This window comes from Vulpes vulpes, chromosome 12 (assembly GCF_048418805.1).
Source record: "Vulpes vulpes isolate BD-2025 chromosome 12, VulVul3, whole genome shotgun sequence".
In the NCBI taxonomy this organism is placed as follows: Eukaryota; Metazoa; Chordata; class Mammalia; order Carnivora; family Canidae; genus Vulpes; species Vulpes vulpes.
The window spans coordinates 50,455,976-50,483,350 of NC_132791.1; the positions used below are offsets into that span (position 1 = coordinate 50,455,976).

Sequence of the window (27,375 nt, forward strand, 5' to 3'; positions counted from 1 at the left end):
AACTCAGCTCCTATTCAATATCAAAATCAGTATCGTGTGTTTTATAACATCTGGATTATAAAATTAAAACTTCAACCTATTGTGTGGCTTTGAAGCTATAAATTCAAGAATGTCATTTAAAAACCTATTAAGTCAGATCAAAAGTAAATACCGATTTTCATTTCAGGAAGACATTTTAAAATCATAACCTATAGAAATATACAAATTTACAGTGACTCAAATTAAGCTACAGGTTATAACCCACTCACCTTGACAAAACTCATTCGGATGGTACACATTTTGGTGAGCTCATACACTGCCTCAAACCCATGGTTGACAGACTGAGCCAGAAGCTGAGCAAACTCTTGGTTGTTAAAAATTTTGAGGCTGCAACTGCTGGGAATCTTACAGACCGTGGTAGGATGAAAGCCATGATGAAAGTTGCAGTTCCTACTCTGAACAAATATGCTGCTGTCACTGAGGCACTCTGCATATACCTCTCCACCAACATAGTACAGATGAACACCTTAAAAAAACAAGCATTACAAGACTCACCTTAATAAAGGTGAAATAATAAAAATAATAAATTTTTTAATTAAAAAAATAAGTTTCATAATGCAATGAAACCAAAGAGGTTGTAGAAGGTGCAACCAAGAATACCCATTAACCTATAGCAAAGGCCCAACAGTCTGTAGATATGAAGCTACCACTAGAGGGCCTTAGACGGCCGAAGATAATCAAGAGGTTAATGAGGTTAACCATCTACAGTGGTCCTCAAATAACTGAGACTTAAATTAAGCTTAAGGTTGGCAGCTTATTAGGTTTATCAGTTCTTAGGTTCTTTTCTTTTCTTTTGGTTCTTTTCTCTTTGCCAACAATCATTTATTATCTCTAGGAGCAAAAGCAAAGGCAAAAAGACAAAGAAAGCACAAATGATGAGTCCTTTCAAAGGAACGCTTGGTGCTAAGTTAATTTATCACAGAGTCAATTGGCAAAGTGTTCTGCACTCTTTTAACTAATGGAGAGTACAGGAGCATTAAAAATTTGGCCCTAAGTCACATATGTAATTGCAGGTCACAGGAAGAGACTTTAATTTTTTTTAAGAAGAGACTTTAAACGGCAGATTTATTTTACTTCCCTTGAAAAGAATGGTTTTGGTATTTAAAAATATATATATGTAAATAATATGTGAAGTTTCAATATTAAAACTTCAACTTCTATAGCTAAAGTTATTTCCAACTTTTTACTTCCACAAAGAGTATTAAAAAGGCCATCCTTGTATACACATACCTCATACATGTGTGAATCACAGACTTGTATTAGGCTATGATACAAAAAACTGTTTTGGGACACCTGGGTGGCTCAGCAGTTGAGTTTCTGCCTTTGGTTCAAGGCATGATCCTGGGGTTCCGGTATTGAGTCCTATTATTGGCTCCCAGCACGGAGCCCGCTTCTCCCTGTCTAGGTCTCTGCCTCTCTCTGTGTCTCTCATAAATAAATAAAATCTTTAAAAAAACCCAACAACTGTATGTTGTTTCTAAGCAAATAAAATGACCCATGGAGGAAGGGATCCTAGAATTAGATACCGGGAAAAATGGGAAAACAAATTCTAGAATTTAAGAATTCACCTGGTAGATTTCTCTTAAATCATTCTAACATAGTGGGAAAATCAATACATAGAAGTGAGGCATTTCACCAAAAAAAAAAAAAAAAAAAAAAAAAAATCAATGCCAAGTTGGCAACAGAGTCAAAAAAAGAACAGAAACTTCCTTTCAACTTATTTTTGGCCATAGTATTTTGCTGAATCTCTGCTATAAGAAATCACATGACAATTATAATTATGGACCTTTTGTTCTAACGTGGACTTTCTCAAGTGAAAGAAGTAGAACAGAGTGAGTGGCAAAAACTAAACTTACAAGACAGGCAATACACTCTACCTGGAAAAGGTTTCCTTTCTGACCACTAGCATGAGACTCTGATATTTCACTGAGGTGGGAAAAGTTACTTGTGGCAACTGTCTTGCTGGATTAAACATAAATAAAACCTGGTTACCTGAATTTAAAAGGCAGGAGGAGTGGTGGAGAGACTTGTCATTCAAACTGGATTTCCCACCTATAACCCAGCTCCTCCCCACATAATAGAAGTTCTTACAGGGCACCTCTTCTCAAAAAACCATAATTAAAAAATTCTAATCCTACGCCAGCAATCATATATTCCACAAATATTTGTTGTGTACTTACTGTGAGCCAGGAACTATTCTAGCTGCTGAAAATAATGCTATGAACAAGGCAAATTTCTGTAAAGCTTGTATTCCAGTCAAGAAGGCACTCAAAAAATAAATACAGAAATAGTATGATTTCAGATCCCAAACAAAGAAAAACAAAGCAGGATAAGGAAAAGAGGACTGATGAGGTCTTGACTTAATACATTCTATGGTATCTGCACCTTGAAAGCAGAGCCCATGCTTCAGGCTCACAGTACACTCTATGCCTTATACAGCGCACGGTACAGAGCAAGCACAGCAAATGACTGATTTCAACTGAACGCAGGGCAATGACAAAATTACCTTTTCCAATATGTCGTCTAGTGTTCTCAATTGTTGAATTACGATTAACATTTGACAACAACCCCAAGCAAAATCTACTTTTATTATTTGAAGGGTCTGTGAATCCATCTACTAACACACTAGTAGAAGATGCATGAAAAGCCTCCCCAACACGATTGTTTAATTCATAGTAGACAATTGAACACCAATGTTTGGGCTCTTCATAGGCAACAGGCTGAACGTCTGTAAACAAACCAGATTAAAAAACGATTAATGAGTAAATTAGAAACCCCTGATTCTTTCTTTATGTGTTTCCCCTTAAGCCAATCCAAGCACTCAATGAAAAATATTTTCAGATATTTCACTTAAGTCTCAGTGTCCTCCCTGGCTTGGAGTCTGTACTTAAAAAAAGAAATGGCCATGAATATAATTTTAAAACTTTTCTAAGTGCAAATATAAAGACAGGCAATATTACATTTATTTTACTTTTAAATTTTTATTATTTTAGTTGACATATAATACCGTAATAGTTTCAGGTATACAACGGTAGTGACCAGATACTCCTATACATTATGCACTGCTCACAATGGTAAGTCTAGTAACCATTTGCCACCATATAACACTGTAACAATATTATTATTATTCCCTATACTATACTTTTTTTCCCTATACTATACTTCTCATCTCCATAACTTATTTTATAATTGGAATTCTGTACCCTTTAATCCTCTTTTCCTGTTTTATACACCACCCTCCTCTGGCAACCACCAGTTTGTTGTCTGTATTTATAAGTCTGTTTCCGGTTTTTTTATTTGTTTATTTGCTATGTTTTTTAGATTCCACATAGGTATGAAATCATATGGTATTTGTATTTCTCTGTCTGATTTATTTCACTTAGCATAACATCTTCTTGGCCCATTCATCTTGTTGCAAAATGGAAAGATCTCATCTTTATGGTTGAGGAATAGTGCGTATATATCTCCTTTATCCATTTATCTATTGATGGACACTGACATTGCTCCCATATCTCAACTACTGTAAATAATGCTACAATAAACACACATGTATCTTTTCAAATTAGTGTTTAAAAAAAATAGTGTTTTCACTTTCTTTAGGTAAATACCCAGTAATGGAATTACTGGATAATATGGTATTTCTATTTTTAATTTTCTGAGGAATCTGCACACTGTTTTCTACAGTGGCTGCACCAATATACACTCCCACAACCAGTACACAAGGATTCTCTTTTCTCCATATCCTTGTCAACGCTTGTTATTTGTCTTTTCAATACTAGCCATTCAGACTGATGTGAGGTGGTATCTCACTGTGATTTGATTTGCATTTTCCTGATGATTAGTAATGTTGAGTATTTTTTCATGTGTCTGTTTACTATCTGTATGTCTTCTTTGGAAATATGTCTATTCAGGTTCTCTGCTCATTCTTCTAATTTAACTGTTTGGTTTGGGGTTTTTTTTTTTTTTTTTTTTTGGTGTTGAGTTATGTGAGTTCTTTTTTATTTTGGATATTATCCTTTATCAGATATAACATTTACAAATATCTTCTCACATCCAGCAGACTACACCTTTTCTTTTGTTGATGGTTTTCTTAACTGTACACAGCTTTTTATTTTGGTGTGGTCCTAACAGTTATTTTTTGCCTTTGTTTCCTTTGCCTGAGGAGACATATCCCATAAATATGTTGCTAAGGCCAATATCTAAGTGATCATTGCCCTATGTTTTTTGAGAAGTTTTATGGTTTCAAGCCTCACGTTTAGGTTGTCTATTTTGAGTTTACTTTGGTATACGGTGTAAGAAAATGGTCCAGTTTCATTTTGTCACATGCAGCTGCCCAGTTTTCCCAACACCATTTACTGAAGAGACAGTCTTTTCCCCATTGTATATTCTTTCCTCTTTTGTCACAGCTTAACTGATCATATAAGTGTTAGCTTATTTCTGGGCTCTCTTTCCTGTTCAATTACTCTAAAGTTGATCCTGCAATTTTACTGATTTCATTTCTTAGTTCTAACAGTTTTTTGTTGTTGTTGAGTCTTCAGGATTTTCTATGTTATATATATACCATGTAATCTGCAAATAATGATAGTTTTACTTCTTCCTTTCCAATTTGTGTGCCTTTTCTTTCTGTTTCTTGTCTGATTGCTGCAGCTAGGACCTCCAGTACTATGTTGAATACAAGTGGCAAGAGTGGACATCTTTATCTTGTTCCTGATCTTAAAGGAATAGTTTTAGCTTTTCACCACTGAGTATGATGTTAGTTGTGGGTTTGTCATATGTGGTCTTTCCTATATTGTTTCCTTTAAATCCACTTTGTTGAGCATTTTTATCATAAACAGATAATGATTTTTGTCAAATGCTTTTCTGTATCTATTGAGATGATTATATGGTTTTTATCCTTCATGTTAGTAATGTAATATGTCGCAATGGTTGATTTACAGATCCTGAACCACCACTGCACTCGGGGAATAAATTCCACTTGATTGTGGTAAATGATCCTTTTAATGTACTGTTGAATTTGGTTTGTTGACATTTTGTTGAGGATTTGTGCATCTATAAGTTCATCAGCAATACTGGCCCATAGCTTTTTTTTTTTTTTTTTTTTTTTTTTTTTTTGGTAATGTCTTTATCTGGTTTTGGTATAAGGGAAAGGCTGGCCTTGTAGAATTAATCTAGAAACTCTCTTTCCTCTTCTATTTTTGTAACAGTTAGAGAAAACATAGGTATTACCTTACTTTAAATGTTTGATAGAATTTACCTCTGAAGCCCATCTGAGCTTTTGTTTGTTGGGAGTTTTTAAATAAAAATTTTATTACTAGTAATCAATTTGTTCAGATTTTCTAATTTCTCCTGATTCCGTTTTGGAAAATGGTAAGTTTCTAGGAATTTATCCATTTCTTCTAAGTTGTCCAATTTGTTGGACAGTATTTTTCATAGTAGTCTCTTATATTCCTTTGTATTTCTGTGGTTTCAGCTGTTACCTCTCTCATTTCTGATTTTATTTGGACCTTTTCTCTTTTTTTCTTGAGGAGTCTAAGGGTTTGACAATTTTGCTTATCTTTTCAAAGAAACAGCTCTTGGTTCCATTGATCTTTTCTATTGTTTTTTAAGTCTCTATTTCATTTATTTTCACTCTGATCTTTATTATTTCCTTCTTCCTACTAGCTTTGAGCTTTGTTTGTTCTTTTACTAGATCCTTTAGGTGTAAGATTAGATTGTTTACTTCAGATTTTTCTTGTTTCTTGAGGTAGGCCGATACCACTATAAACTTCCCTCTTAGAACTGCTTTGGTTGGGCAGCCCGGGTGGCTCTAGCGGTTTAGCACCGCCTTCAGCCCAGGGCCTGATCCTGGAGTCCCGGGATCGAATCCCACATCGGGCTCCCTGCATGGAGCCTGCTTCTCCCTTTGCCTGTGTCTCTGCCTCTCTCTCGCTCTCTCTGTGTATCTCATGAATAAATAAATAAAAAATAAAATCTTTAAAAATATATTAAAAAAAAAAAAAAAGAAAGAAAGAACTGCTTTGGCTATGTACCAAAGATCTTCAACGGGTGTGTTTTACATTTTAAGTTGTTTTCCTAGCACAATCTATTCAAGGTTTAAATGTATATGACAAACCTCTGTATAAGCAACCTGAAAGATTTAACTATACCAGTATTTGTAAAATTATTCTAAACAAAAATATGAACTAAAAAGGCAAGTGAGACTCTCAGCAAGCTAGGAATAGAGGATAATTCTAGAATTTGATAAAGAACATTTACAGGGAACTAATACCTAACTTCATACTTAATGGTGAGGAACTAGAAGATTTTCTGCCAAGGCCAGTAATTAGGTAAGGAAGTTCTCACCACTCTTTTTTAATACTGTACTGGAAGTCCTAGCTAATGCAGCAACAGAAAGGGAAGTAAAAGGTACACATGTTGGAAAGGAAGAAATAAACCCATCTTTGTTCATAAATGACATGACTGTCTATACAGAAAGCCTGAAAAAATTTATTAAAGAAATTCCTGGAACTAGTTACAGTAAAGTTGAAAGATGCAAGGTTACATGCAAAAATCAATCACTTTGCTATGCACCAGCAATGAACACGTGGAATTTAAAATCAAAAATTTTATATTATATTAGCCACTTATATTAGCATTCTGAAGAAGAAATACTTAGGTAAAAATCAAACAAAATAGGTATAAGGTCTATACAAAGATATACAGCCCTAAAGAGAGACATTCAAGAGGAACTAAATAAATGGAGAGATAGTCCATGTTCATGGAAAGGAAGCCTCAATTCTGCCAGGAAGTCATTTCTTCCCAACATGTATCAATATAGTTATCAATGCAATCCTAATCAAATTCCTAGCAAAATCATCTTGTGGATATCAACAAAGGAATCCTTAAAGTTTCTTTGGGTCAGCAAAAGATTCAGAATAGCCAACATAATACTGAAGAAGAATAAAATCAGAAGAATGACAATATTCAACTTACCATAAAGCTACAGTTATCAAGGTAGCATGGTACAGGCAAAAAGAATACATATACAGATCAAAGGTACAGAAGAGAGAGCCCAGAAAAGACCCATATAAATACAGGTAACTGATTTCTGATGAAGGCACAAAGGCAATAAAGGAGAAAAGATAGTCTTCTCAACCAATTCTACAAGAACTGACATTCACATGCAAAAAAATTAATCAACAAACGTGACACCCTTCGCAAAAACTACCTCAAAGTGAATCACAGACCTAAATGTAAAACACGAAACTGTAAGAGTTCTAGAAGATAACAGCACAAAATCTAGGTGATCCATGAATATGGTAATGAGTTTTTAGATACAATACCAAGGCATGAACCATGAAAGAACTGAGAAGCCAGACTTTACTAAATATTAAAGACCTCCGCTCTGCAGAAGACACTATCAACAGAATGAGAAGATAAGCTACAGACTGGGAGAAAATATTTATATACACAAAAGACATATCTGGGAAAGGACTAGTATCCAAAATATACAAAGAATTCTTAAAATTCAACAAAAAAAATAAGTAACCCAACTTAAAAAATGGGTCAAAGAACCTTATCGAAGAAGATATACACATAACAAGCATATAAAACCATGCTCCACATCATGTGTCATCAGTAAATGCAAGTTAAAATAGCAATAAAATACCACTATACACATGTAAGAATGGCCAAAATCCGTAAGAGTGACATCATCAAAAGCTGGTGAGGATGTGAAGCAATAGGAATTCTTGTTCATTGCTAGTGGGAAAGTAAAATGGTACAGCCACTTTGGAAGACAGTTTGGCACTTTCTTACAAAACTAAACATACTTGGGGTACCTGGGTGGCTCAGTGGTTGAGCATCTGCCTTTGGCTCAGGTCATGATCCTGGGGTCCTGGAGATTGAGTCCCACATTGGGCTCCCCACAGGGAGCCTGCTTCTCCCTCTGCCTATGTCTCTGCCTCTGTTTCTCATAAATAAATTAATAAAATCTTATAAAAAAAAAAACTAAATATATTCATACCATATAATCCACAAACATGCACCTCAGTATTTACCCAAAGGAGTGAGAAACTTATGTCCACACAAAAACCTACACACAGATGTTTACAGCAGCTTTATCCATGACTGCCAAAACTTGAAAGGAACCAAGATGTCCTTCTGTAAGTGAGTGGATAAATAAACTGTGGTGCATCCAGATGACGGAATATTATTCAGCCCTACAAAGAAATGAGCTATCAAAGCAGGAAAAGGGATAAGGGAACTTAAAGGCAGGTTACTAAGTGAAAGAAACCAATCTGACAAGGCTAAATACTGTATAATTCTAACTAGATAACATTCTGGAAAAGGCAAAACTATGGAGACAGTAAAAATTATCAGTGGCTGCAGATTAGAAGAAGCAAGGGGTGAACAGGTAGTGCACAGAGGATTTCGAGGGCAGTGAGATTATTCGGTATACCGCAGGTCTACCTCTGTGTGCTACCAGTACTATAATGGTACATACATGCATTATTCATTTGTCACAATCCACAGAATGTACAAGACCGAAAATGAACCCTAATGTAAACCATCAAGTTGGGGTGATAATACTGTGTCAAGATAGGTATGACTATAATATATATAATATATGTACCACTCCAGTGAAGGGTTTTGGTAGCTGGCAAGGCTGTGTATATGCGGAGGCAGGGAATGTGTGGGAACTCTGTACTTTCCTCTCTTGTTTGCTGTGAATCTAAAACTCATATAAAAAATGAAGTCTGTTTAAAAAAGGAACAAAAGGAAAAGGAAAAAAACACAACTAAGTGAGCATGAACTTTCGGTAAAAGTTAGTATACATTCTAATGTTAAACGCCAGATGCGCCTATGGGGAAAGATTATACACAAAATAAATTACCAGCCAGACTTTTATTACTGTGAAAGTCAACAATTCATAATGGATGTAATAGATGGAAGGACACATATAAACTTTTCACCCAGGGCTGGTAGAGTATCTTGTGGCTGAAACCAGGAAGGAAAGTCATCAACTCTCAAATTTCCTTTCAAAAAAAAGGCAGAGATTAAAAAATGTCCAAAAAAACCCTCAAGAGTGGCTATGTGGCCTAGGTGGGCAGTACAAGGGAATCGGTTAACTTTTAAGACTCAGTTCTGATTATTCAATTGCAAAGAATTCAGATAAGGAGGAACAGAAAAAAACAAACCAATGTGGACCCAGAAAGAGAAGTACTAAGGGCTTGGAATTCTAAAAAGTTTATATAAAAGATGGAACAGGGAGGGGCCCACAATCAAAGACACATACAAATGAGTTGAGGCAATAATAGTGTCAGAAAAGCTAGAGCCAAGAATGAGCAGAAGCTTGTAGGAAAAAAGTGCTAAGCAAAACTAAAAAGGCTCAGAGAAAAGAAGAGAAAGAAGAACTCTGCTGCTGCTCAAAGCTAAGGACATACTGTCAAATGGCAATTTAGGGCGCTACAGTTTAACTCTGATGTCCTTTTGGTCACTTCTGTCAAAGAAAACAGAAAAAAAAAAAAAAAAACAGAAAATAGGATTGAAACGAGGGGAAACATTGGTGAAAAAAGACCAATGAGGGCAAGAAGACTTGAGTGCCAAGTCGCTGCAACAAATGATAGTGCAAGGAGTATCTAACATAAAACTCCACAAAGCTGCACTCCAATCTCTGGACAGCCAGGACAAAGAAGGAAAGGAAGATGACAGGGGAGGTAAATCCAGTTCATAGTTTCAGAATGAGAATACCATTTACTGGTTATCACCTGATGCAGTATCCTATGGCCATTACACATAGTGTCTAATCCAATCAATAACCAGTAATTCCTATGTAAATATTCTGCTTAATGTACAAAGAGGGAAACAGAGCAGAGACATTTAAGAAACTACCTGAGGCTGCAAAAGCAAGTAAGGAGAGGTACAGGAATTCACATCCAGAAAGTAATATCCTGAATCATTTGAAGGTCGATTCTATGAGCTACACACGAAGGTCGATTCTATGAGCTACAAGAAAATCAGTATGACAAAAGTCCTAGATAAATTCTAGACCTTGAAAAAGCAAAGACAGTATTCACACATTAACAAGACTACCAGGGAGGCCTGAAATTTAACTGTTCTTAGAAATGTGGGGCCCTTGGGAAAGCACAGCATGACGTATACTCCTTCAATATCATCACAAACTCATACAAAGCACGCAAAAACATCATTCTTTTAAGAAACCCATAAAATGGCAGTACCATTACTTCTAAACTTGTTACAAACTAAGGAGCTTTAAAGTCTCAAAACAAAGTGACTTTAGAACAATAATGAGATTCCACTTAACATATAATAAATAGGATGGCTATTATATTAAAACAAACAAACAAACAAACAGAAATTAACTGTTGGCAAGAATGTAAAGAAATCAGAACACTAAGACACTGCTCAGGGGAAATGTGTAAACAGTATAGCTGCTATGGAAAAGAGTTTGGCAGTTCCTCAAAAAGTTAAACAGAATGACCATAAAATCCAACAGTTCTACTCATAGGCATAGGATACCAAATGAATTAAAAAGCTGAGAGCCCAAAAAATACCTGTACAACAATATTCATGGTGGCATTATTCACTATTCTACCAAAAGTTAGAAACAACCCAAATGTCCATCAACTGATAAATGGATTAACAAAATGTGATATATGCCTACAGGAGAACACATACAGTCTTGGAAAGAAATGAAATTCTGACACATGCTGTAACATGGATAAACCTTAAAAATATTAAGCTAAGTAAAAAGCTAGTCACAAAAGAACAAATATGATATAATTCCACTTAGATAAGGCAAATTCTTAGAGACGGAAAGTAGAATAATGGTTATCAAGGGGCTAAGGAGAGGGAGAGTTACTGTTTAATGTGTAGAGCTCTGTCTGAGATAATGAAAAGTTCTAGAAATAGACAGTGGTGATGACTGCATGACACTGTGGATGTACTTAGTGATACTAAGTTGTTCACTTTACCAACAGAGCCCCAAAGTATACAAAGCGAAAACCAACATGAATGAAAGTAGAAATAAATGATCTAGTAGTAACAGCTGGGGATGCCCCAACTTGCAATCTCATACCCTCAACAACTGACAGAACAATTAGAAAGAAAATAAGCAACTATATAGACTTGGACAACACTATCAACTAACCTGATCTAACTAAAATCCAGAGAACTTATGATACCTTACAGTACCAAAATACACATTTTTTTTCCAAGTGCACATGGACTAGTCTCTAAAACAGACCAATGCTCTGCCAGGGGTTAGAAACTTTTCCTGCCCACCAAACCCAGGAACATATAAAAAGGATTAAATACCATGACTCAGTGGATGCAAGTATTTTATTTTATTTTTATTTTTAAAGATTATTTATTTATTCATGAGAAACACAGAGAGAGAAAAAGAGGGAGACACAAGGGCAGAGAGAAAGGCAGGCTCCACGCAGGGAGCCCCACGCGGGACTCAATCCCAGGTCTCCAGGATCACATCCTGGGCTGAAGGCGGCACTAAACCGCTGAGCCACCTGGGCTGCCCATGGATGCAAATATTTTAAGTTTTGCAAGCCATGTGTTATTTTTGTCACAGATTCTTCTTCTTTAATAATCTAAAAGCCATTTCTAAATCACAAGCTGTACAAATATATGCATAAAACAATTCTCAATAAATAATTTTTAAAAGAATTGGAATCCTACAAAGTATGCTTTGCAATCTCATAGTGGAATTAGATTAGGAATCAACAGAAAAAACTGGGGAAATGCCAAAAAATGTGGAAATTGATTACTATGTTACTTAATAATCCAAGGGTCATAGTAAGAAATTACAAGGTAAATTTAAAAGTATTTTGAACTAAATATGTATGAGAACAAAACATACCAAAATTACGAGGCAATTAAAGGAATGGTCTTAAAGAAGAAGCAACTGAAACTAATAATCTAAGATTTCACCTTAAGAAACTATTAAAAAAGCAAACTAAACATAGAATAAGCAGAATAAAGAAAAAACTAGAGAATGGATTTGGAAATCAATGAAAAATAGAAAAGCTAGTTCTTTCAAAAGATCAACAAAACTAACAATCCTTTAGCTAAACCAACCAAGCAAAAAAGAATAAGACACATATTACCAAAACCAGGAATGAAAATATTATTACTAACCTCTACAGAAATATTATAAAATATACTATGAAAAACTTTATGCCAACAAATTAGACAATTTAAACAAAATGGACAAATTCCTAGTAAGACACACACTACCAAAACTGACTCAAGAAGAAAAGAGACTCTGAACAGACTGATCCAATTAAGGAAACTGAATCAGTAATTAAAAATTTCCCCACAAAGAAAAGTCTAAGCCCCAATGACTTCATTGGTAAATTTTATCAAATATTTAAAGAAGAAATAATACAAATAAGCTCTTCCAAAAATAGGAGAGAACACTTCCCAACTTACTCCATGAGGTCATTATTACCCCGATACCAATGCTAAATAAAGACATCACAATAAAACTACCACTATCCCTCCCTCATGAATATACAAGCAAAAATATTCAGCAAAATATCAGTAAATCTAATCTAGAAATATATTAAAGGGCAGCCTGGGTAGCTCAGCTGCTTAGCGCCACCTTCAGCCCAGGGCCTGATCCTGGAGACCTGGGATGGAGTCCCAAGTCAGGCTCCCTGCATGGAGCCTGCTTCTCTCTCTGCGTCTCTCATGAATAAATAAAGAAAAGAACTATCCCTATACATTAAAAAAAAAAAAAAAAGAAAGAAAGAAATATATTAAAAAGGTTTATATACCATGACCATTTGGGAATTATCCCAGGAATAAAAAGCCTGCTTTCACATCAGAAAGTAAGTTCATGTAGCACACATTAACTAGAAAAAAGGGAAAATAACTCATCTGATCACCTCAACAGATACAGAAAAAGCTTCTGACAAAAGCCAACATCCATTCATGGTAAAAATTCTTAACAAACTAGGAATAGAAGAGAACTAATAGTTTATGGCTAGCGCTCTAGAAAAATGGTGAACAGAAGTAGTGAGACCAGGCTCTCTTGTTCCCCATTGTAGGGGGGAAAGTAATTCAGTCTTTTACCATCAAGGATGATGAGAGCTACAGGCTTTTTGTATATGCCCTCTAATAATGAGAGAGAGAGAAAAATATTAAAGGCATCCAGATTGGATAGCAAAAAAAAAAAAATTTTTTTAAAGCTGTTTAAAAAAAAAAAAAAAGATTTTATTTATTTATTCATGAGAGGCACAGAGAGAGAGAGAGGCAGAGACACAGGCAGAGGGAGAAGCAGGCTCCATGCAGGGAGCCTGGTGCGGGACCCGATCCCAGAACCCCAGGATCATGTCCTGGGCAGAAGGCAGATGCCTAACCACTGAGCTACCCAGGCGTCCCAATTAAATGCTGTTTTTTATTGACACGTTCCTGTATTTAGGAAACCCTAAGGAATTCAGGTACCCACACACATACATACACACACACACACAAAAACCCCTACTAGAACTAATAAAGAAGTTCAGTAAGGTTGCAGGTTACAAGATTAATATATGAAAATCACTTGTATTTCAATATATTTAGTTAAGTAGAAACCAAATTCTATTCACTTAGGAATACATCTATAAAGAGAAGCAAAAGTAAAAAATTTATACTAGGAAATGGAAGATCTAAATAAATGGAATGACATGCCACACCTGTGGACTGGAAGATGATGGGAAACCTCCCCAAGTGATTTATTTTTTTTTTAAAGATTTATTTATTTATGATAGACATAGAGAGAGAGAGAGAGAGGCAGAAACACAGGCAAAGGGAGAAGCAGGCTCCATGCCGGGAGCCCGACACGGGACTTGATCCCAGGGCTCCAGGATCATGCCCTGGGCCAAAGGCAGGCACTAAACCGCTAAGCCACCCAGGGATCCCTCCCCAAGTGATTTAGAGATTCAATGTGATCTCTACCAAAATCCAAGGAGGGGATTTGGGGAAGCAGAAATTAACAACTGGTACTAAAATGATACAGAAATACAAATAATGCTCAAGTGCTGAACAATTCTGAAAAAGAATAAAGTTGAAGGAATCACACTTCTCGTTTTCAAAACTTAGTATGAAGCTTTAGTAAGTATCTCAAGTACTATGAAGTATACACCCACAAATCAATGAACAAGTTAAGAGTCCTGTAATAAACTCTTAAATTTGTTCAATTGATTTCTGAAAAACATGCCAAGGCATTTCGATGGAGAAATGGTAGATACTTTTTTCAACAAAATAGTGCCAGGACCAAATGGGTATCTATATGCACAAAGATGAATTTACATTTTTAACATACAATACGCTTAACTCAAAATGAATCACAGACCTAAATGTAAAAGCTAAGCCTACAGAATTTCTAGAAGACGACAAAATAGAAAATTTTCATGATTTTGGGATAGACAAAGATTTCCCAGATTCAACACCAAAAGCAGGAACAAGGAAAGGAAAAACTGGTAACTAGACTCTGCCAAAATTAAAAACTTTCAGCTCTTTCTGCCATCTTGCAGCCTATGGAGGCCTGCTGGAAACAGGACTACAAAAACGACAAACGCGTCTGGGAGGCTGTGGTCCAAGGCCATTTTTACTGGCTCTAAGTGAGGTCTATAGAACCAGAAGGAGCACACAGCTCTTCTTAAAACTGAAGATATTTATGCTTGAAATGAAACTGAACTCCTATCTAGGCAAGAGATGTGCTTCTGTGTACAAAGCAAAGAACAACACAGTGACTCCTGGAGGCAAACTGAACAAAACCAGAGTAATCTGGGAAAAAGTAACTTGTGCTCATGAATGGAAACAGTAGCATGGTTTGTGTCAAATTCCAAAGTGAAGTTCCTGCTAAAGCCATTTGCCGCAGAAGCCATGTTACTGTACTCCTCAAAGATTTTAATTTACAGAAAAGAAAATAAAGGTGTGGAAAAAAAACCTTTATGCTTCAAAATGCGAAAATTGTATGCAAATCATACATCTAGTAAAGGATTTCTATCCAGAATATATAAAGAACTCTTAACAGCTCAACAATAAAACAAATAGCCCAATTAAACAAATGGGCAAAAGATTTAAATATTTCATGAAAAAAAGATACATGAATGGCACTAATAAGTACATAAAAATGCTCAACATCATTACTAATTACAAAAATGCAAATTAAGACCACAATGAGACCCTTCATACCCACTAAAATGGGTACATTCAAAAAGACAGACAATAACAAGTATCAAAAGCATATGGAGAAACTGGAATGCTCATATGTTACTCATAAAAATATAAAACGGCACTGCTACTCTGAAGAAATTTGGTGGTTTTCCTTAAATAGTTAAATTCATATTGACTCAGAAATTCTATTCTTAGAAATTAATCCAAGAAAAATATAAATAAAGCCCACACAAAGAGTTATATGCAAATATTCCTAACAGTATTGGTCATACTAGCCAAAAATAATAATAATAATAATAATTCAAATGTCCACCGACTGGTGAATGGATAAAAAAATGTGGTACTTCTCTACACAATGGGAAACTGTTCAGCAGTAAAAAGGAAAAAACTACTGATACATGTTTCAACCTAAAAGAACCTTGAAAACATTATGCTAAGTGAAAGAAGTGAGATGCAAAAGATTACACATTATGCAATTCTACTTACATGACAATGTTTAGAAAAGGTAAATCTATATACAGACAACAGATTAGAAGGTCTCTGGATCAAGGACAGGAGCAAATACAGACAAGGTAGCTTTTAAAAGGATGACAATGTTCTAAAACTAGATTGTGGTGACAGAGCAAAACTATACATTTACTAAAAATTACTGAATCATACACTTGTAATGGATAAATGTTATGGTTGTAAATTATACTACAATAAAGTTTTTTTTAATAAAGTTTTTAAAAAGTAGTAAGGAGTTAAAAGTAAGCAAGATAAGAGTAACAACAAATTATGATTAGTATTTCTCTTACCTCTGCTGGATATACTGGGCATAATCTGAGGAATCATATTATTGCTTGTATCCATTGGCTGGGAATTATCTTGACCCATTTGATCATCTGGTGGCATATAGGCAGGAGGAGGAGTATCAGCTAAAAAGAAAACGAAACAAGTCCCAAAAGAATAGTTAGTATCTTCATCCTGCTTTAAAAAGCATTAAAAATTTCCTAAGATTATCAGCACAGTTTGCCAATGACCATTAGAGACAAAAACAATGTAGGATGCTATCTTAGGTCAAGAGAAAAGACAGCACACCCATTAGCCACTGAAAACCTTGCTAAAGGTCCACACGTATTCCAGTCCAATCCAGGAAGATCAGTGCTAAAATTCACTGAAACAGAATTCAAGGTCAAGAATGCTGTCTTTACGTTAATTAGAATTACACGGTGGGATAAACTGCAACAACTACAAACCAATCCAAAGGACAAAAATTATTCTCATTGGAGGGTATCTCTACAGAGACACTTTTAAGTTATCAAGATCACATGATGTATGCTGTTAATTAATACTGAAAATACTGAAAACCATACTCTTACTAAATGTACCAACACGAACAGCAGCTAGACATCTAATTCTTTTCAACATCCTAAAATGGCTGTCGTGCCCTACTAAATGACTTGCTAATTCTTAGGAAATCTGAATGTTAACTAGAAAATCTCTTGAGTTGCAAAAGCTATAGCTAGGGGCGCCTGGGTGGCTCTGTTAAGTGTCTGCCCTTGTCTCAGGTCAGGATCAAGCTCCTTGCTCAGTGGGGAGCCTGCTTCTCCCTATACCTCTGCCTCTCCCCGTCCCATTCGCGCTTTCTGTCTCAAATAAATAAATAAAATCTTACCCAAAAAAACAAGAAACAAAAACTACAGGTATTATTTCTTTGTCTCAGTACTATAAATACTTAATATAATCTTTCACCCAAAGGTTTATGTATTTTGACACACAACTTTAATCAGACTCTAGGACAAAGTATGAAAATTAGTTTTGGTACAGATACCTAACAGCAAGTTAAACAGTTGATACTTAATTCCTCTTGAAAAAATAAAAACTAAAAACTGCAATCAACTGATGCAGTAAAGAAACCAGAAATAGTATACTTACACATGACTCCACATGCAACCACAGACATTCAAATACTTCTTGACAGAGTGACATAATGATGCGTCCATACATGACATGCCATTAATAAAATTTGGGAACTTTATAAAATCTGCTTATGAACTTTTTCTCCAGGCAAACCAGTTCATCAGTTACCTAATCAAAGATAACTGGGTTGCCTTTTAACTTTCCCAAGTCTATAATGATGTGACAAGTAGTAAAGTCAAAAAAGCAGACTTCAGAGTCAGAGAAACCTAGGTCAGAAACCTTAGGCAAGTTACTTAAAATCTTCAAGTGAATATCAATTTCTTTCTCCACCTGTATAATAGGAGCACTATCTATCTCACATGGTTATTCTGAAGATTAAATTTAATGCAATATCTTTCATCACAGTACTGGTTAGACAAAGGCACTCAACAAATGGTATTTCATATTATATAAATTATATGAAACTATGTAAGTCAAATAGGACTACCTTTTTTTTGGTAAAACTTTTATTTTTAATGTCTGATAATATGTAATTTAGTTGTTTGGGCAAATAAATGATCCAATGATATGTAAATAACACTACCAGTTTTCCAGATTACCTACTACACATGGTAGTCATCAAACACAGAGCCTCTTTCTGTCTTTAGATTTTTGAAAACCTACTAGAACACTCTAAAAAAAACAAAAAGAACACTCTGCCCTTCATGCATATAGGACTCCCGATGAAACCTTTAGCACCATTTGGCTTTCCTCTTCAGTCATGGTGGCAAGTCACTCTGCACAGCTAGTTATAAACGTATATATGTATTTCTGAAGTTCATCCACTCATGTAACAAATATTTACTGAGGGTCTACTGTACACCAGTCTCTGATACAGAGACTGGGGATGTAGCAGTAAACAAGAGAGGCTAAAATCCCCCTTTCCATGGAGTTTATAGTCAAGGCAAGGAGAAGGGAAAAGGGCAGAATATAAATAGACAGTCTGTTAGATTGTAACACACACTATGGAGAAAAACCAAGCAGTGAGAGAAAGAAGGTAGGATGAAACGAGAAACTGAAACTTTTTTCATTATTCTTAAAGGATCATCTCTCCAAAATTCTATTTTCTTTTTTTTTTTTTTTAACAACATACAATTTATTTCAATAAAAAAAACGTAAAATCAGCTCACCCATTTCCCCTACCCCTTGTCTCTGGCAACTACCATCCTGTTCTCAATACCTAGGAACTTGGATCCCCCCTTTTTTTTTCTTTTTAAGATTCCACATATAATAGAAGAATCATATGGTATTTGTCTTTCCCTGACTTACTTCATTTAGCATAATACCCTCAAGGTCCAGCTATGTTGTCACAAACGACAAGATCTCATTCTTTTTTATGGCTGAATATACCACAATTTCTTTATCCATTTATCCATTGATGAACCCTTAGGTTGTTTCCACATCTTGACTATTATAAATAATACTGCAACAAACCCAAGGGTGTAAATGTTTTGAAATTAGTGTTTTTGTTTTCTTCAGGTTAAGTACCAAGATATTACTGGATTATGTGGCACTTTTATCTTTAATTTTTTTTTATCTTTAATTTTTTGAGGAAACTCCATACTGTTTTTCACAGTGGCTGTACCAATCTGCATTCCCACCAATAGTGCCTGTTTTCTCCACATCTTTGCCAACATTTGTTATTTCTTGCCTTTCTGATAATAGCCCCTCTAACAGGTAAACCACTCATTGTGGTTTTGATTTGTATTTCCCTGGTGACTAATGATGTAGAGCACATTTTCATGTACCTGTTGGTCATGTGTATGTCTTCATGGGAAGAAGGGCTATTCAGGTCCTCTACCCATTTCTTAACTGGAATGTTTGTTTTTGTGCTATTGAGTTGAAGGACTTCCTTATACATTTCACATACTATCCTCTCATCAGACAGGATTTTCAAATATTTTCTCCATTCAGTAGGTTGCCCTTTCAATTTATTAATGGTTTCCTTTGCTGTGCATAAGCTTTTTGTTTGATGTGGTCCCATTTGTTTATTTTTTGCTTCTGTTATTTTTTGCTTTTCTTATCAATTCAAAAACTCAGCACCAAGATCAATGTCAAAGAACTGCCTGCGTAGGTCTTCTTCTAGGAGTTTTATGGTTTTAAGTCACATGTTAAAGTATTTAAATAACTTTTAATTTTTTTTTTTTTTGCATACAGTATCAGACAGTGGTCCAGTTTCATTCTTTTGCATGTGGCTGTCCATTTTCCCAACATCATTTATTAGATAGACTGTCCTTTCTCCATTGTATAGTCTCACCTCCTTTGTCATAAATTAACTGTCCGTCTAAGTGTGGGTTTATTTCTGGGCTCTGTCTTCTGCTCTATTGATCTATATGTCTATTTTAATGTTAATACTATACTGTTTTAATTATAGTTATCTTTAAAATTGTAAGTTAATTATATTTCAACTTTTAAAAATTTGTTTAAAAAATTACCATAGCTTTGTAATATAGTTTGAAATCAGGCAGTGTGATACCTCCAGATTGATTCTTCTTTCTCAAGATTGCTTTGGCTATTCTTGGATCTTTTAATGGTTGTATAAAAATTTTAGGACTGTTTTTTCTATTGCTAGGAAAAATAAAGCTACTTCCATTTTTAAAAAACATACAGTACATGGCAAAATACAATCCAAAACTCTAGAAATCAAGTAATTACCAAAGAACACAGAGTCAAAAACAGCTACCTCTTAGCATATAACAATTCACCCAAACGACCAGCAGTATAAGAACAACTGCTGATTTTCAGGTGTCTTTTTTTTTTTTTTTTTTAAATCAATAAAATAAATTCTTACCTGGGAGCTGAAATGGACTTCCTGGTCCAGAACTTGCTGGGGAATTGGGATATGTGCTGCTAGCAGGGGAAGGGGGATAAGGGCTATTTGGAGATAAGGGAAAAGGAGTGTTGTTGGGCTGGTGGAAGGAATCTGGAAACGTTGCATTCTGTGGCATGTGCGGCTCGTTGTGGCTCAGGTTTCTAAACTGAACCAAAAGGCTGTGTTGTGGATTGAATTCATTGTGACGAGGCACTAATACTGGAGGTAAGACTGAAAGAGAAAAACCAAAAGTCATCCGTCAGCAAAGACAAAAGCAAATATCTCATGCAAATTAAAGGGTAGATGGAAAGGATTCAGTAAAACTGCAAACCCACTGAAACAATTTACTTTTAGGAAGAACTGCTTTGTAGAACCCTGAATGTGTATTTACATAATAACTACACCAAAAGCTAAGGATTTAGGCCTGTATAATGAGCTCAGGAAAAGAGAAAATCCAGAAAAGATACCATTCCTGTTCTATAGGAAAGAAGGCATATTTAAAAACGATCATATGTAGTGAGAGTTCAACAAAGGTGAGCATTTCCAGCTAGCAAGAATCACACAAAATGCTGTGGAAAAGGTAACATCCGATTACCATTAAAGAACAGGGAGTGCCAGGTGCAGGGATAGTAGAGAAGAAACTGGGGAGACTCTAGGAGGAAGAGAAGAAAGCATAGTTGCTTGGACTGAGCACTGACCTAGGAGCTAAGATCAAAGTGTGATACTGAGGTCAGCTATAAAGATTCCTGAAGGCCTCTGTGTTTCCAATTTTGAACATTTCACCTTTCTTAGTTTGAGAGATTTCACATTTTATGTTCTTCATAAAGAAGAACAAGTTTTCTTGTTCAAGTTCAGTTTTCCCTAGTGAAAGTAGTAACATTTCCTACATAGAAGTCTTCCATTCAAAATCAGTTTTAGGGCAGTCTGGGTGGCTTAGCAGTTTAGCGCCGCCTTCAGCCCAGGGTGTGGTCCTGGAGACCAGGGATCGAGTCCCACATCTGGCTCCCTGCATGGAGCCTGTTTCTCCCTCTGCCTGTGTCTCTGCCTCTCTCTCTCCTTGTGTCTCTCATGAATAAATAAATAAATAAATAAAATCTTTAAAAAACAATCAGTTTTATAAACATGATAATGGAAATGCATCTAACAAAGCCTAAATATTTTGAGATATATTTTTTTAAAAGGTTCTTATTCAACTATTCACGTTCTCTGAAGACCCAAATGACCCATCACAGAAATGTCGGACTACTTTTCCCTATAAAATCCAAACAAACCTGATTTCTTTAAACTCTTACTGTATCAGTTCATTTTTTTCAAAACTTTCCCATATTTGTCAATTTAATTTTGCTTCCAAAAATCTCATTTTGACATCATTCAGCAGCAACTAAATCAAACTGTTTTTAAGCTAACTAGGTCATACTTCCCCTCCCAGAACTAGGGATATACCTGAGTAATGAGAGGCTCTGTAAAAGTCAGTATTCATACTGGTTTTTGCCTCTTTCCTCTGTAGTGAATCTGTGTTGTAATTATGTGGTTAACATTTGATTACAATTGTTTCATTCTACTGTATATTACTAACTGCTGTTCCCTTTACAGAATGATGGGACAGCTGCCATTAGAGAGTAGGACATTAGACAGCAAGAATTTCTATGTTTAGCTGGCTAGCAATCTGAAAGACTTAGTGAAATAACTACTGAGGAATTCAATCCAGTAAGGATTCCTTTACTTTTTAGAAGCAGAGCTAAAATCACTGACTTCTCTCCTCTATTGTTTATATTCACTTTAACAATATTTTCCTCCAAAATACAGTTTAAAAAGACATGCTGTAAGAGAGAGCAAATACAGCAATCTAAGGCTCCTCTCATACTGCTTCCAGAAACAAATTTAAACTCTTAGCCATCTCTTCGAACATTTACTTTGCGCAATGCTAAATAATATGCTTATGTTGTTGTTATTAATTTGACAAGGCATCATTTGCCAATTTGCTATTGTGGCAAATGAAGTAATTTTTTCCTTATATCATTCTACCACTCCCATTCCCATTCCCCTCAATAAAGCTACATAAAAAATGTTGGCTAAATCAACAGCTGGTGTTTATTATATGTACAAATATTATTCATTCCTAAGCCAAATATGTACTATGATTATTTTTTTTGAACAGTGCTTTAAATAAGGCTGATTATTGACTTGTTGCTTCATATGCTTAATCTTAAGTACATACAACTAATATTTCTAGAAGTCTAAAAGATCTGTTAAGTTTCTATCAATACTATTTTCCACATGCCACAAATAAACAAATTATCTATTAACTCATTTTCTGACCTCTTCATCCTTCTATGATCTAGACTGGTACTCCTTAAGTCTCCTACGGATCTCAAGTCCTTAGACTTCCTTTCTCTTCTCTCCTGTTGGACCCCATTTCCTTGACCCAATGTGCTATTTATTTTTTCTTTTTTTTTTTTAATGTGCTATTTCTTAAGAAGGGTAAAAGGAAGATAAATTTTTAGTCCTTGCATATATGAAAATATCTTGTCTTTGGTCTGCAGACAGATTCCAGCATAAACAACTTTTTCTGAATTTTAGGGGTACTGCTTCATTGTCTTCTAGAATCCAGAACTGCTTTGAGAAAGCCAATGTTCTTCACTTCCAGTCCTTTGTATATGTCCTGTTTTTTTTTCTCTCTGGGAGCTTTCAGAATCTTTTTTTAACCGTGATATACTAAAATTTCATGCATAGGTCTTTTATCCCTAACAGCACCATCACTGCTGTTCCCTTACCTAGTTTCCATACTTAATGTTATTTCCAGAGCTTTTTTTTTTTTTTTAACCATACCAGGCTTATTATCTCCATGTGAAATCCAGCATGGTAGACATCCTCTGTGGCCACCATGATTCCCAACTCTTGATATTCACCCTTGCATAATCCTCATCCTTTATGTTATTATCTCTGATTTGCTACTAACCGACAGAATATGGCAAAGTTGATAGGATGTATGTGATGACATGGTAAAAGAATATAATGAATGCCCTTCTGCCAAGACCCTCTCTCTTCTTACCGTCTTTAAAGAAGTAAGCCCGCCATGAATGTGAGCTACCTATGAAAAAGGTGTCACACAAATAAAAGCAGCCACTAGTCAACAACCATCAAGAAGAGTCCCACAAGGAACTGAACCCCATCAATAATCACATGAGGTGGGAAGCAGATCCTTCCTCAGCTGAGCCTTATATGAGACCTAAGCCCTGACCAACATCTTAAATATAGCCTAGCAAAGGACTCAAGTTAAGCCATGTCTGGACTCCTGGCTCACAGAAACTGTGAGATAATAAATGTGTATTAAGCCACTTAGTTAACCTGTTATGCAACAAAAGATAGCTAATGCATCCAATTAGTATCTCCACTTATACGATTCATTCATTAAAAAAATATATTTAGGGGGCAGCCCCGGTGGCACAGCAGTTTAGCGCCGCCTGCAGCCCGGGACCTGATCCTGGAGACCGGGGATCGGGTCCCGCGTCGGGCTCCCTGCATGAAGCCTGCTTCTCCCTCTGCCTGTGTCTCTGCCTCTCTCTCTCTCTCTCTCATGAATAAATAAAATCTTTAAATATATATATGTATATATATATTTAGGGGATCCCTGGGTGGCTCAGCGGTTTGGCGCCTGCCTTTGGCCCAGGGCGCGATCCTGGAGTCCCGGGGTTGAGTCCCACATCGGGCTCCGGCAGGGAGCGTGCTTCTCCCTTTGCCTGTGTCTCTGCCTCTCTCTCTATCATGAATAAATAAATAAATCTTAAAAAAATAAAATAAAATAAAAATTAAAAAATATATATACTGTGCACCATATACTAAGAGCCAGGTAATACTACTATTCTAGGCACTGGTGATGCAGTACAATGAGACAAAGTTTCTGCTTATACCAATTAATAAATAAATATCTAACACATCATATCTAGCATCAAGTAGATGGGGGTATTTGAGCAAGGACTAAAGGAGTGAGAAAATATGCCATGACAAGATCAGGCAGGAGAGTAAGCAGAATTGAGAGAGAGAGAAAAAAATCTAGATGCAGTAGTAGGGCAAGTCTATGGAAAAGAGGAAGTTTGAAGAGAGGTTATGTAGGGTCTTGTGGAAATCTAAGTGTGACAAATGTTTTGAGCAGGCACAGATGTGATTTGCTATGTTCTTTTTTTTTTTTTTTAAAGGCTTATTTATTTTGGACAGAGAGAATCTCAAGCAGACTCCCTGCTGAGCATGGAGCCCAATATGGGGGCTCAATTTCACAACCCTAAGACCATGACCTGAGCCGAAACCAAGCATCAGATGTTTAACCAACTAAGCCACCCAGGCGCACCCATGATTTGATACTCTCTAAAGACCACTCTGGCTGCTGTGCAGAAAACAGAATGGGTTGGCAGGAAAGAGAAGAGGCAGAGAGACCAATCAGGGCACTATTTAAGATGAAAGATGATGACGGTCTATACTAGAATAGTTGTGTCAGAGATGGTAAAAGGGAACATCAAGATACATTTTGAAGGCAGAGCAAGCAGCATTTGCTCATAGCTCAAATCAGGACTTCAAAGAGAGAAATAAAAGATGACTTCTAGGTAGCAATTACATGAATGCTGGTGCCATTTACTTCAACAGGGAAAACTAGAGGAAAAAAGGACTGGGGGAGGAATCAAAAGTCCTACTTAGACATATTAAATCTGACATGTTTATGAGACATTCAAGTAGAGATGTCATGTGGGCAACTGAATCTGGGAATACAGAAGTCTAAAACTCAAAGGGGAAGTTCACTCTGGAGTTCAAAATGTGAGCACAAGCTTACAGTTTTAGGACATGTGACAGTATGAGCACCCATAGAGGAAAACTATGGATGTAGAAAAGGTTTAGGGACGGAGTAATGTGAAAACAGGAAAATAAGCCAATAGAGGCTAAACAAAAACAGCCAGTGAAGAAGGAGAACCAGAAGAGTGTTGCGTTTCAGAAGCCAATAAAGAAAAAGTTGTGAGTAGGAGGGAAGGAGAGCGAGTATCTCAAATGACATTGAGAAGGCAAGTAAGATGAGGGCTGAGAATGACCCCTCCTCTAGAAGGAGGCAGTCATCAGTGACCTTGACAAGTCAAATGCTAGGAGAGAGAGACCAAGTGGAAGGTGTCCAGAAAGAACGGGAGGAAAGTAACGTGAAGATAAAAACAATGGAGTCGAAACTAGAACTCTTTTTTAACTTCTGTTTTAGGATGGGCAGAAGCATGACATGCTCATGTGCTGACAGAAATAATCAAATAGAGAGGGAAAATGTAATACTGGGGAGAAGGGTGACACCTGTATGAACAGACTTCCTGAGTAGACAAAAAGGAGTGGGATGTAATACACACATGGAGCTTAGGTTTCAGACAAAAGACAGACACATCATCCACAGGAAGGCAGAGCACATGTATGATGGACTCTGACTCATGTACACATGACTGACTGTTTACATCAAACATGAATTAGAACTAACTACTTGGGAGCTATTGTATTTATATATAAAGAGCTAAACTCAAAATCCACTACTTCTTCCAAGATTAAAATCTTGAAGGAAACCCAAGGCTAATACAGCCTTTTAATTACTAAGTCCACTGAAATGTAAATCAGAAGGAGACAAGTTTTTGTAATTCTTCTCAAGGTAAAACCTACCTGGACTCTCCACTCTCTTATAGTGGTATGGGTTGATACAAACTTCTTTCTGCTTAGATCCAAAAGGAAATTCACAAATATCCAATGGCTTGAGCTCATGATGACTCTGCAAATCAGGCCAGCGCCAAACACGACAATATATAACATGGGGTAAGCCTTTTCTGTGGGAAACCTGCAGGCGTCCATCTAAAGATCTGGGAATAGTGACACATTTGCTCGGCTGTCCTGGACTGCTCAAGGCTTTCTCCAGTTCTTCCATGGCACCCTTTTTCTTTTTGAGCTTTTTCACCAAAGCATCAACTGCCTTTTCCGCCCATTTCTCCTCTTCATCACCTTGCTTCCAGCCCAACAATCGCTTTACTGCTGGACTAGTAAAGGAAAACAAGCTGGCCATTGACGTCATTTGATATAACTCTTCAGAGACCTTCCTGCAACTCAAAGTCAGTGGCCACTCAAAGAAAAGCTCACGGATGAAAAGTCACATACAGGTTCTAAGCAGAAGTTCCAATTAAAAAGGGAGGAGTGACATTTATCTTCATAAGTGCCATAAGATTCTTTCATTGGTTCAAGTCCTGAAAGAGAAAGAGGGAAAAGGGTAAGATCCCTTACGTCGAGGATTGTAATTAACATAGAGCAAAGTCAATCTAAATGAAAAGTATGTTATTTTTAAATAAGAGCAGAAAAACATTACAAAATAAAACAAAAAAAACCTAAGTCTAGAAAGAGAAATTTTCCCTAAAGTCCTGTGACCACTCACTTCTTTTCTTCATAATAGGAACAAGTATCTCACAGGCAATGCCAAACAATAACCAAAAGCAAAAACAGATTGCTCTACATCCTATATACTATCCAAACAAATAAACCTCTAGACTTTCATTTCCTTTCCTTAGATCATAAAGCCCCCAAACGCCTTTCTAAGGTTTGATTCTGAAGTACTTCTCTTCACTAAAACCCATGTCACATGCCATGTCAATTTTAAACACAGTGTGTTCTAATGTCAACAAAAGTCTTCAGAAAATCTAACTCTTCCCTAAGGTCACTATCCTCTGTAAAGTGTTTCACAGACTTGTAATGTTTGGGCAAGAGCCATAGTACTATTGAAATCCCATTATTAGATGCAAATTTTATCAAATTTTATATTATTTTTTTCATAAGAGGTAACAAATCCTCAAATAAACTGTAACACACGTAATTGCCAGAAAAACGGGAACTATCTATGTTTAAAACTAAGAATGCCGAATAGATTTAAAGAGAATAAATTCAAAGTTTAACCCAGAAAAGGAGTTTATAATTTTATAATTCTTACTGCCTATGCACGTTAAGTTAAGGAATCTTCTCTAGGCAGACCACCCCTCTGCACCCTTGCGAAACTCTTGGAGATGATAAGAGGGAATGATATGCAGTGGCACTGCACTGATAGGAGTGGGTACAATTCCCTGTGGTCACTACACAGCCAACGATAGACAATAAGCAGCTAGTGAAATATTTAGCAGGAGTAATGTTTGGGAAAAGGATGCCAGTAACAAAAGAGGTTTCCTTTCTTGTGCCTATTGCAAATAATGCTGCAGCTCTGCCTTTGACAAGTTCTAGCAAACTGTAGCATCAAAGACCATCTTCTCAGAGAAGAATGCATGTGTTCAGTTAAAACCCAGGTAAACATAAAATAAAACTGAGTTAAATTCAAGAAATAATAACTGATTGCAAAAAAAATAAATAACTGATTGCTT

The 27,375-nt window shown here is 36.1% G+C and overlaps 1 protein-coding gene across 3 annotated transcripts in view; it reads right to left on the reverse strand.

The window, feature by feature from the left end:
• Positions 1-27,375, reverse strand: part of SMAD5 (SMAD family member 5) — a 54,875-nt gene that overhangs the window by 6,369 nt on the left and 21,131 nt on the right. For all 3 annotated transcript variants that reach the window (XM_072728546.1, XM_072728547.1, XM_072728545.1), the window contains 5 exons: positions 25,649-26,220; positions 19,955-20,206; positions 16,020-16,139; positions 2,546-2,767; positions 249-505 (listed from right to left, as the gene is read on the reverse strand). In XM_072728546.1, the coding sequence (XP_072584647.1) occupies positions 249-505; positions 2,546-2,767; positions 16,020-16,139; positions 19,955-20,206; positions 25,649-26,051 (1,254 nt within the window). In that variant the 5' untranslated portion in view covers positions 26,052-26,220. The remainder of the gene's footprint in view (positions 1-248; positions 506-2,545; positions 2,768-16,019; positions 16,140-19,954; positions 20,207-25,648; positions 26,221-27,375) is intronic.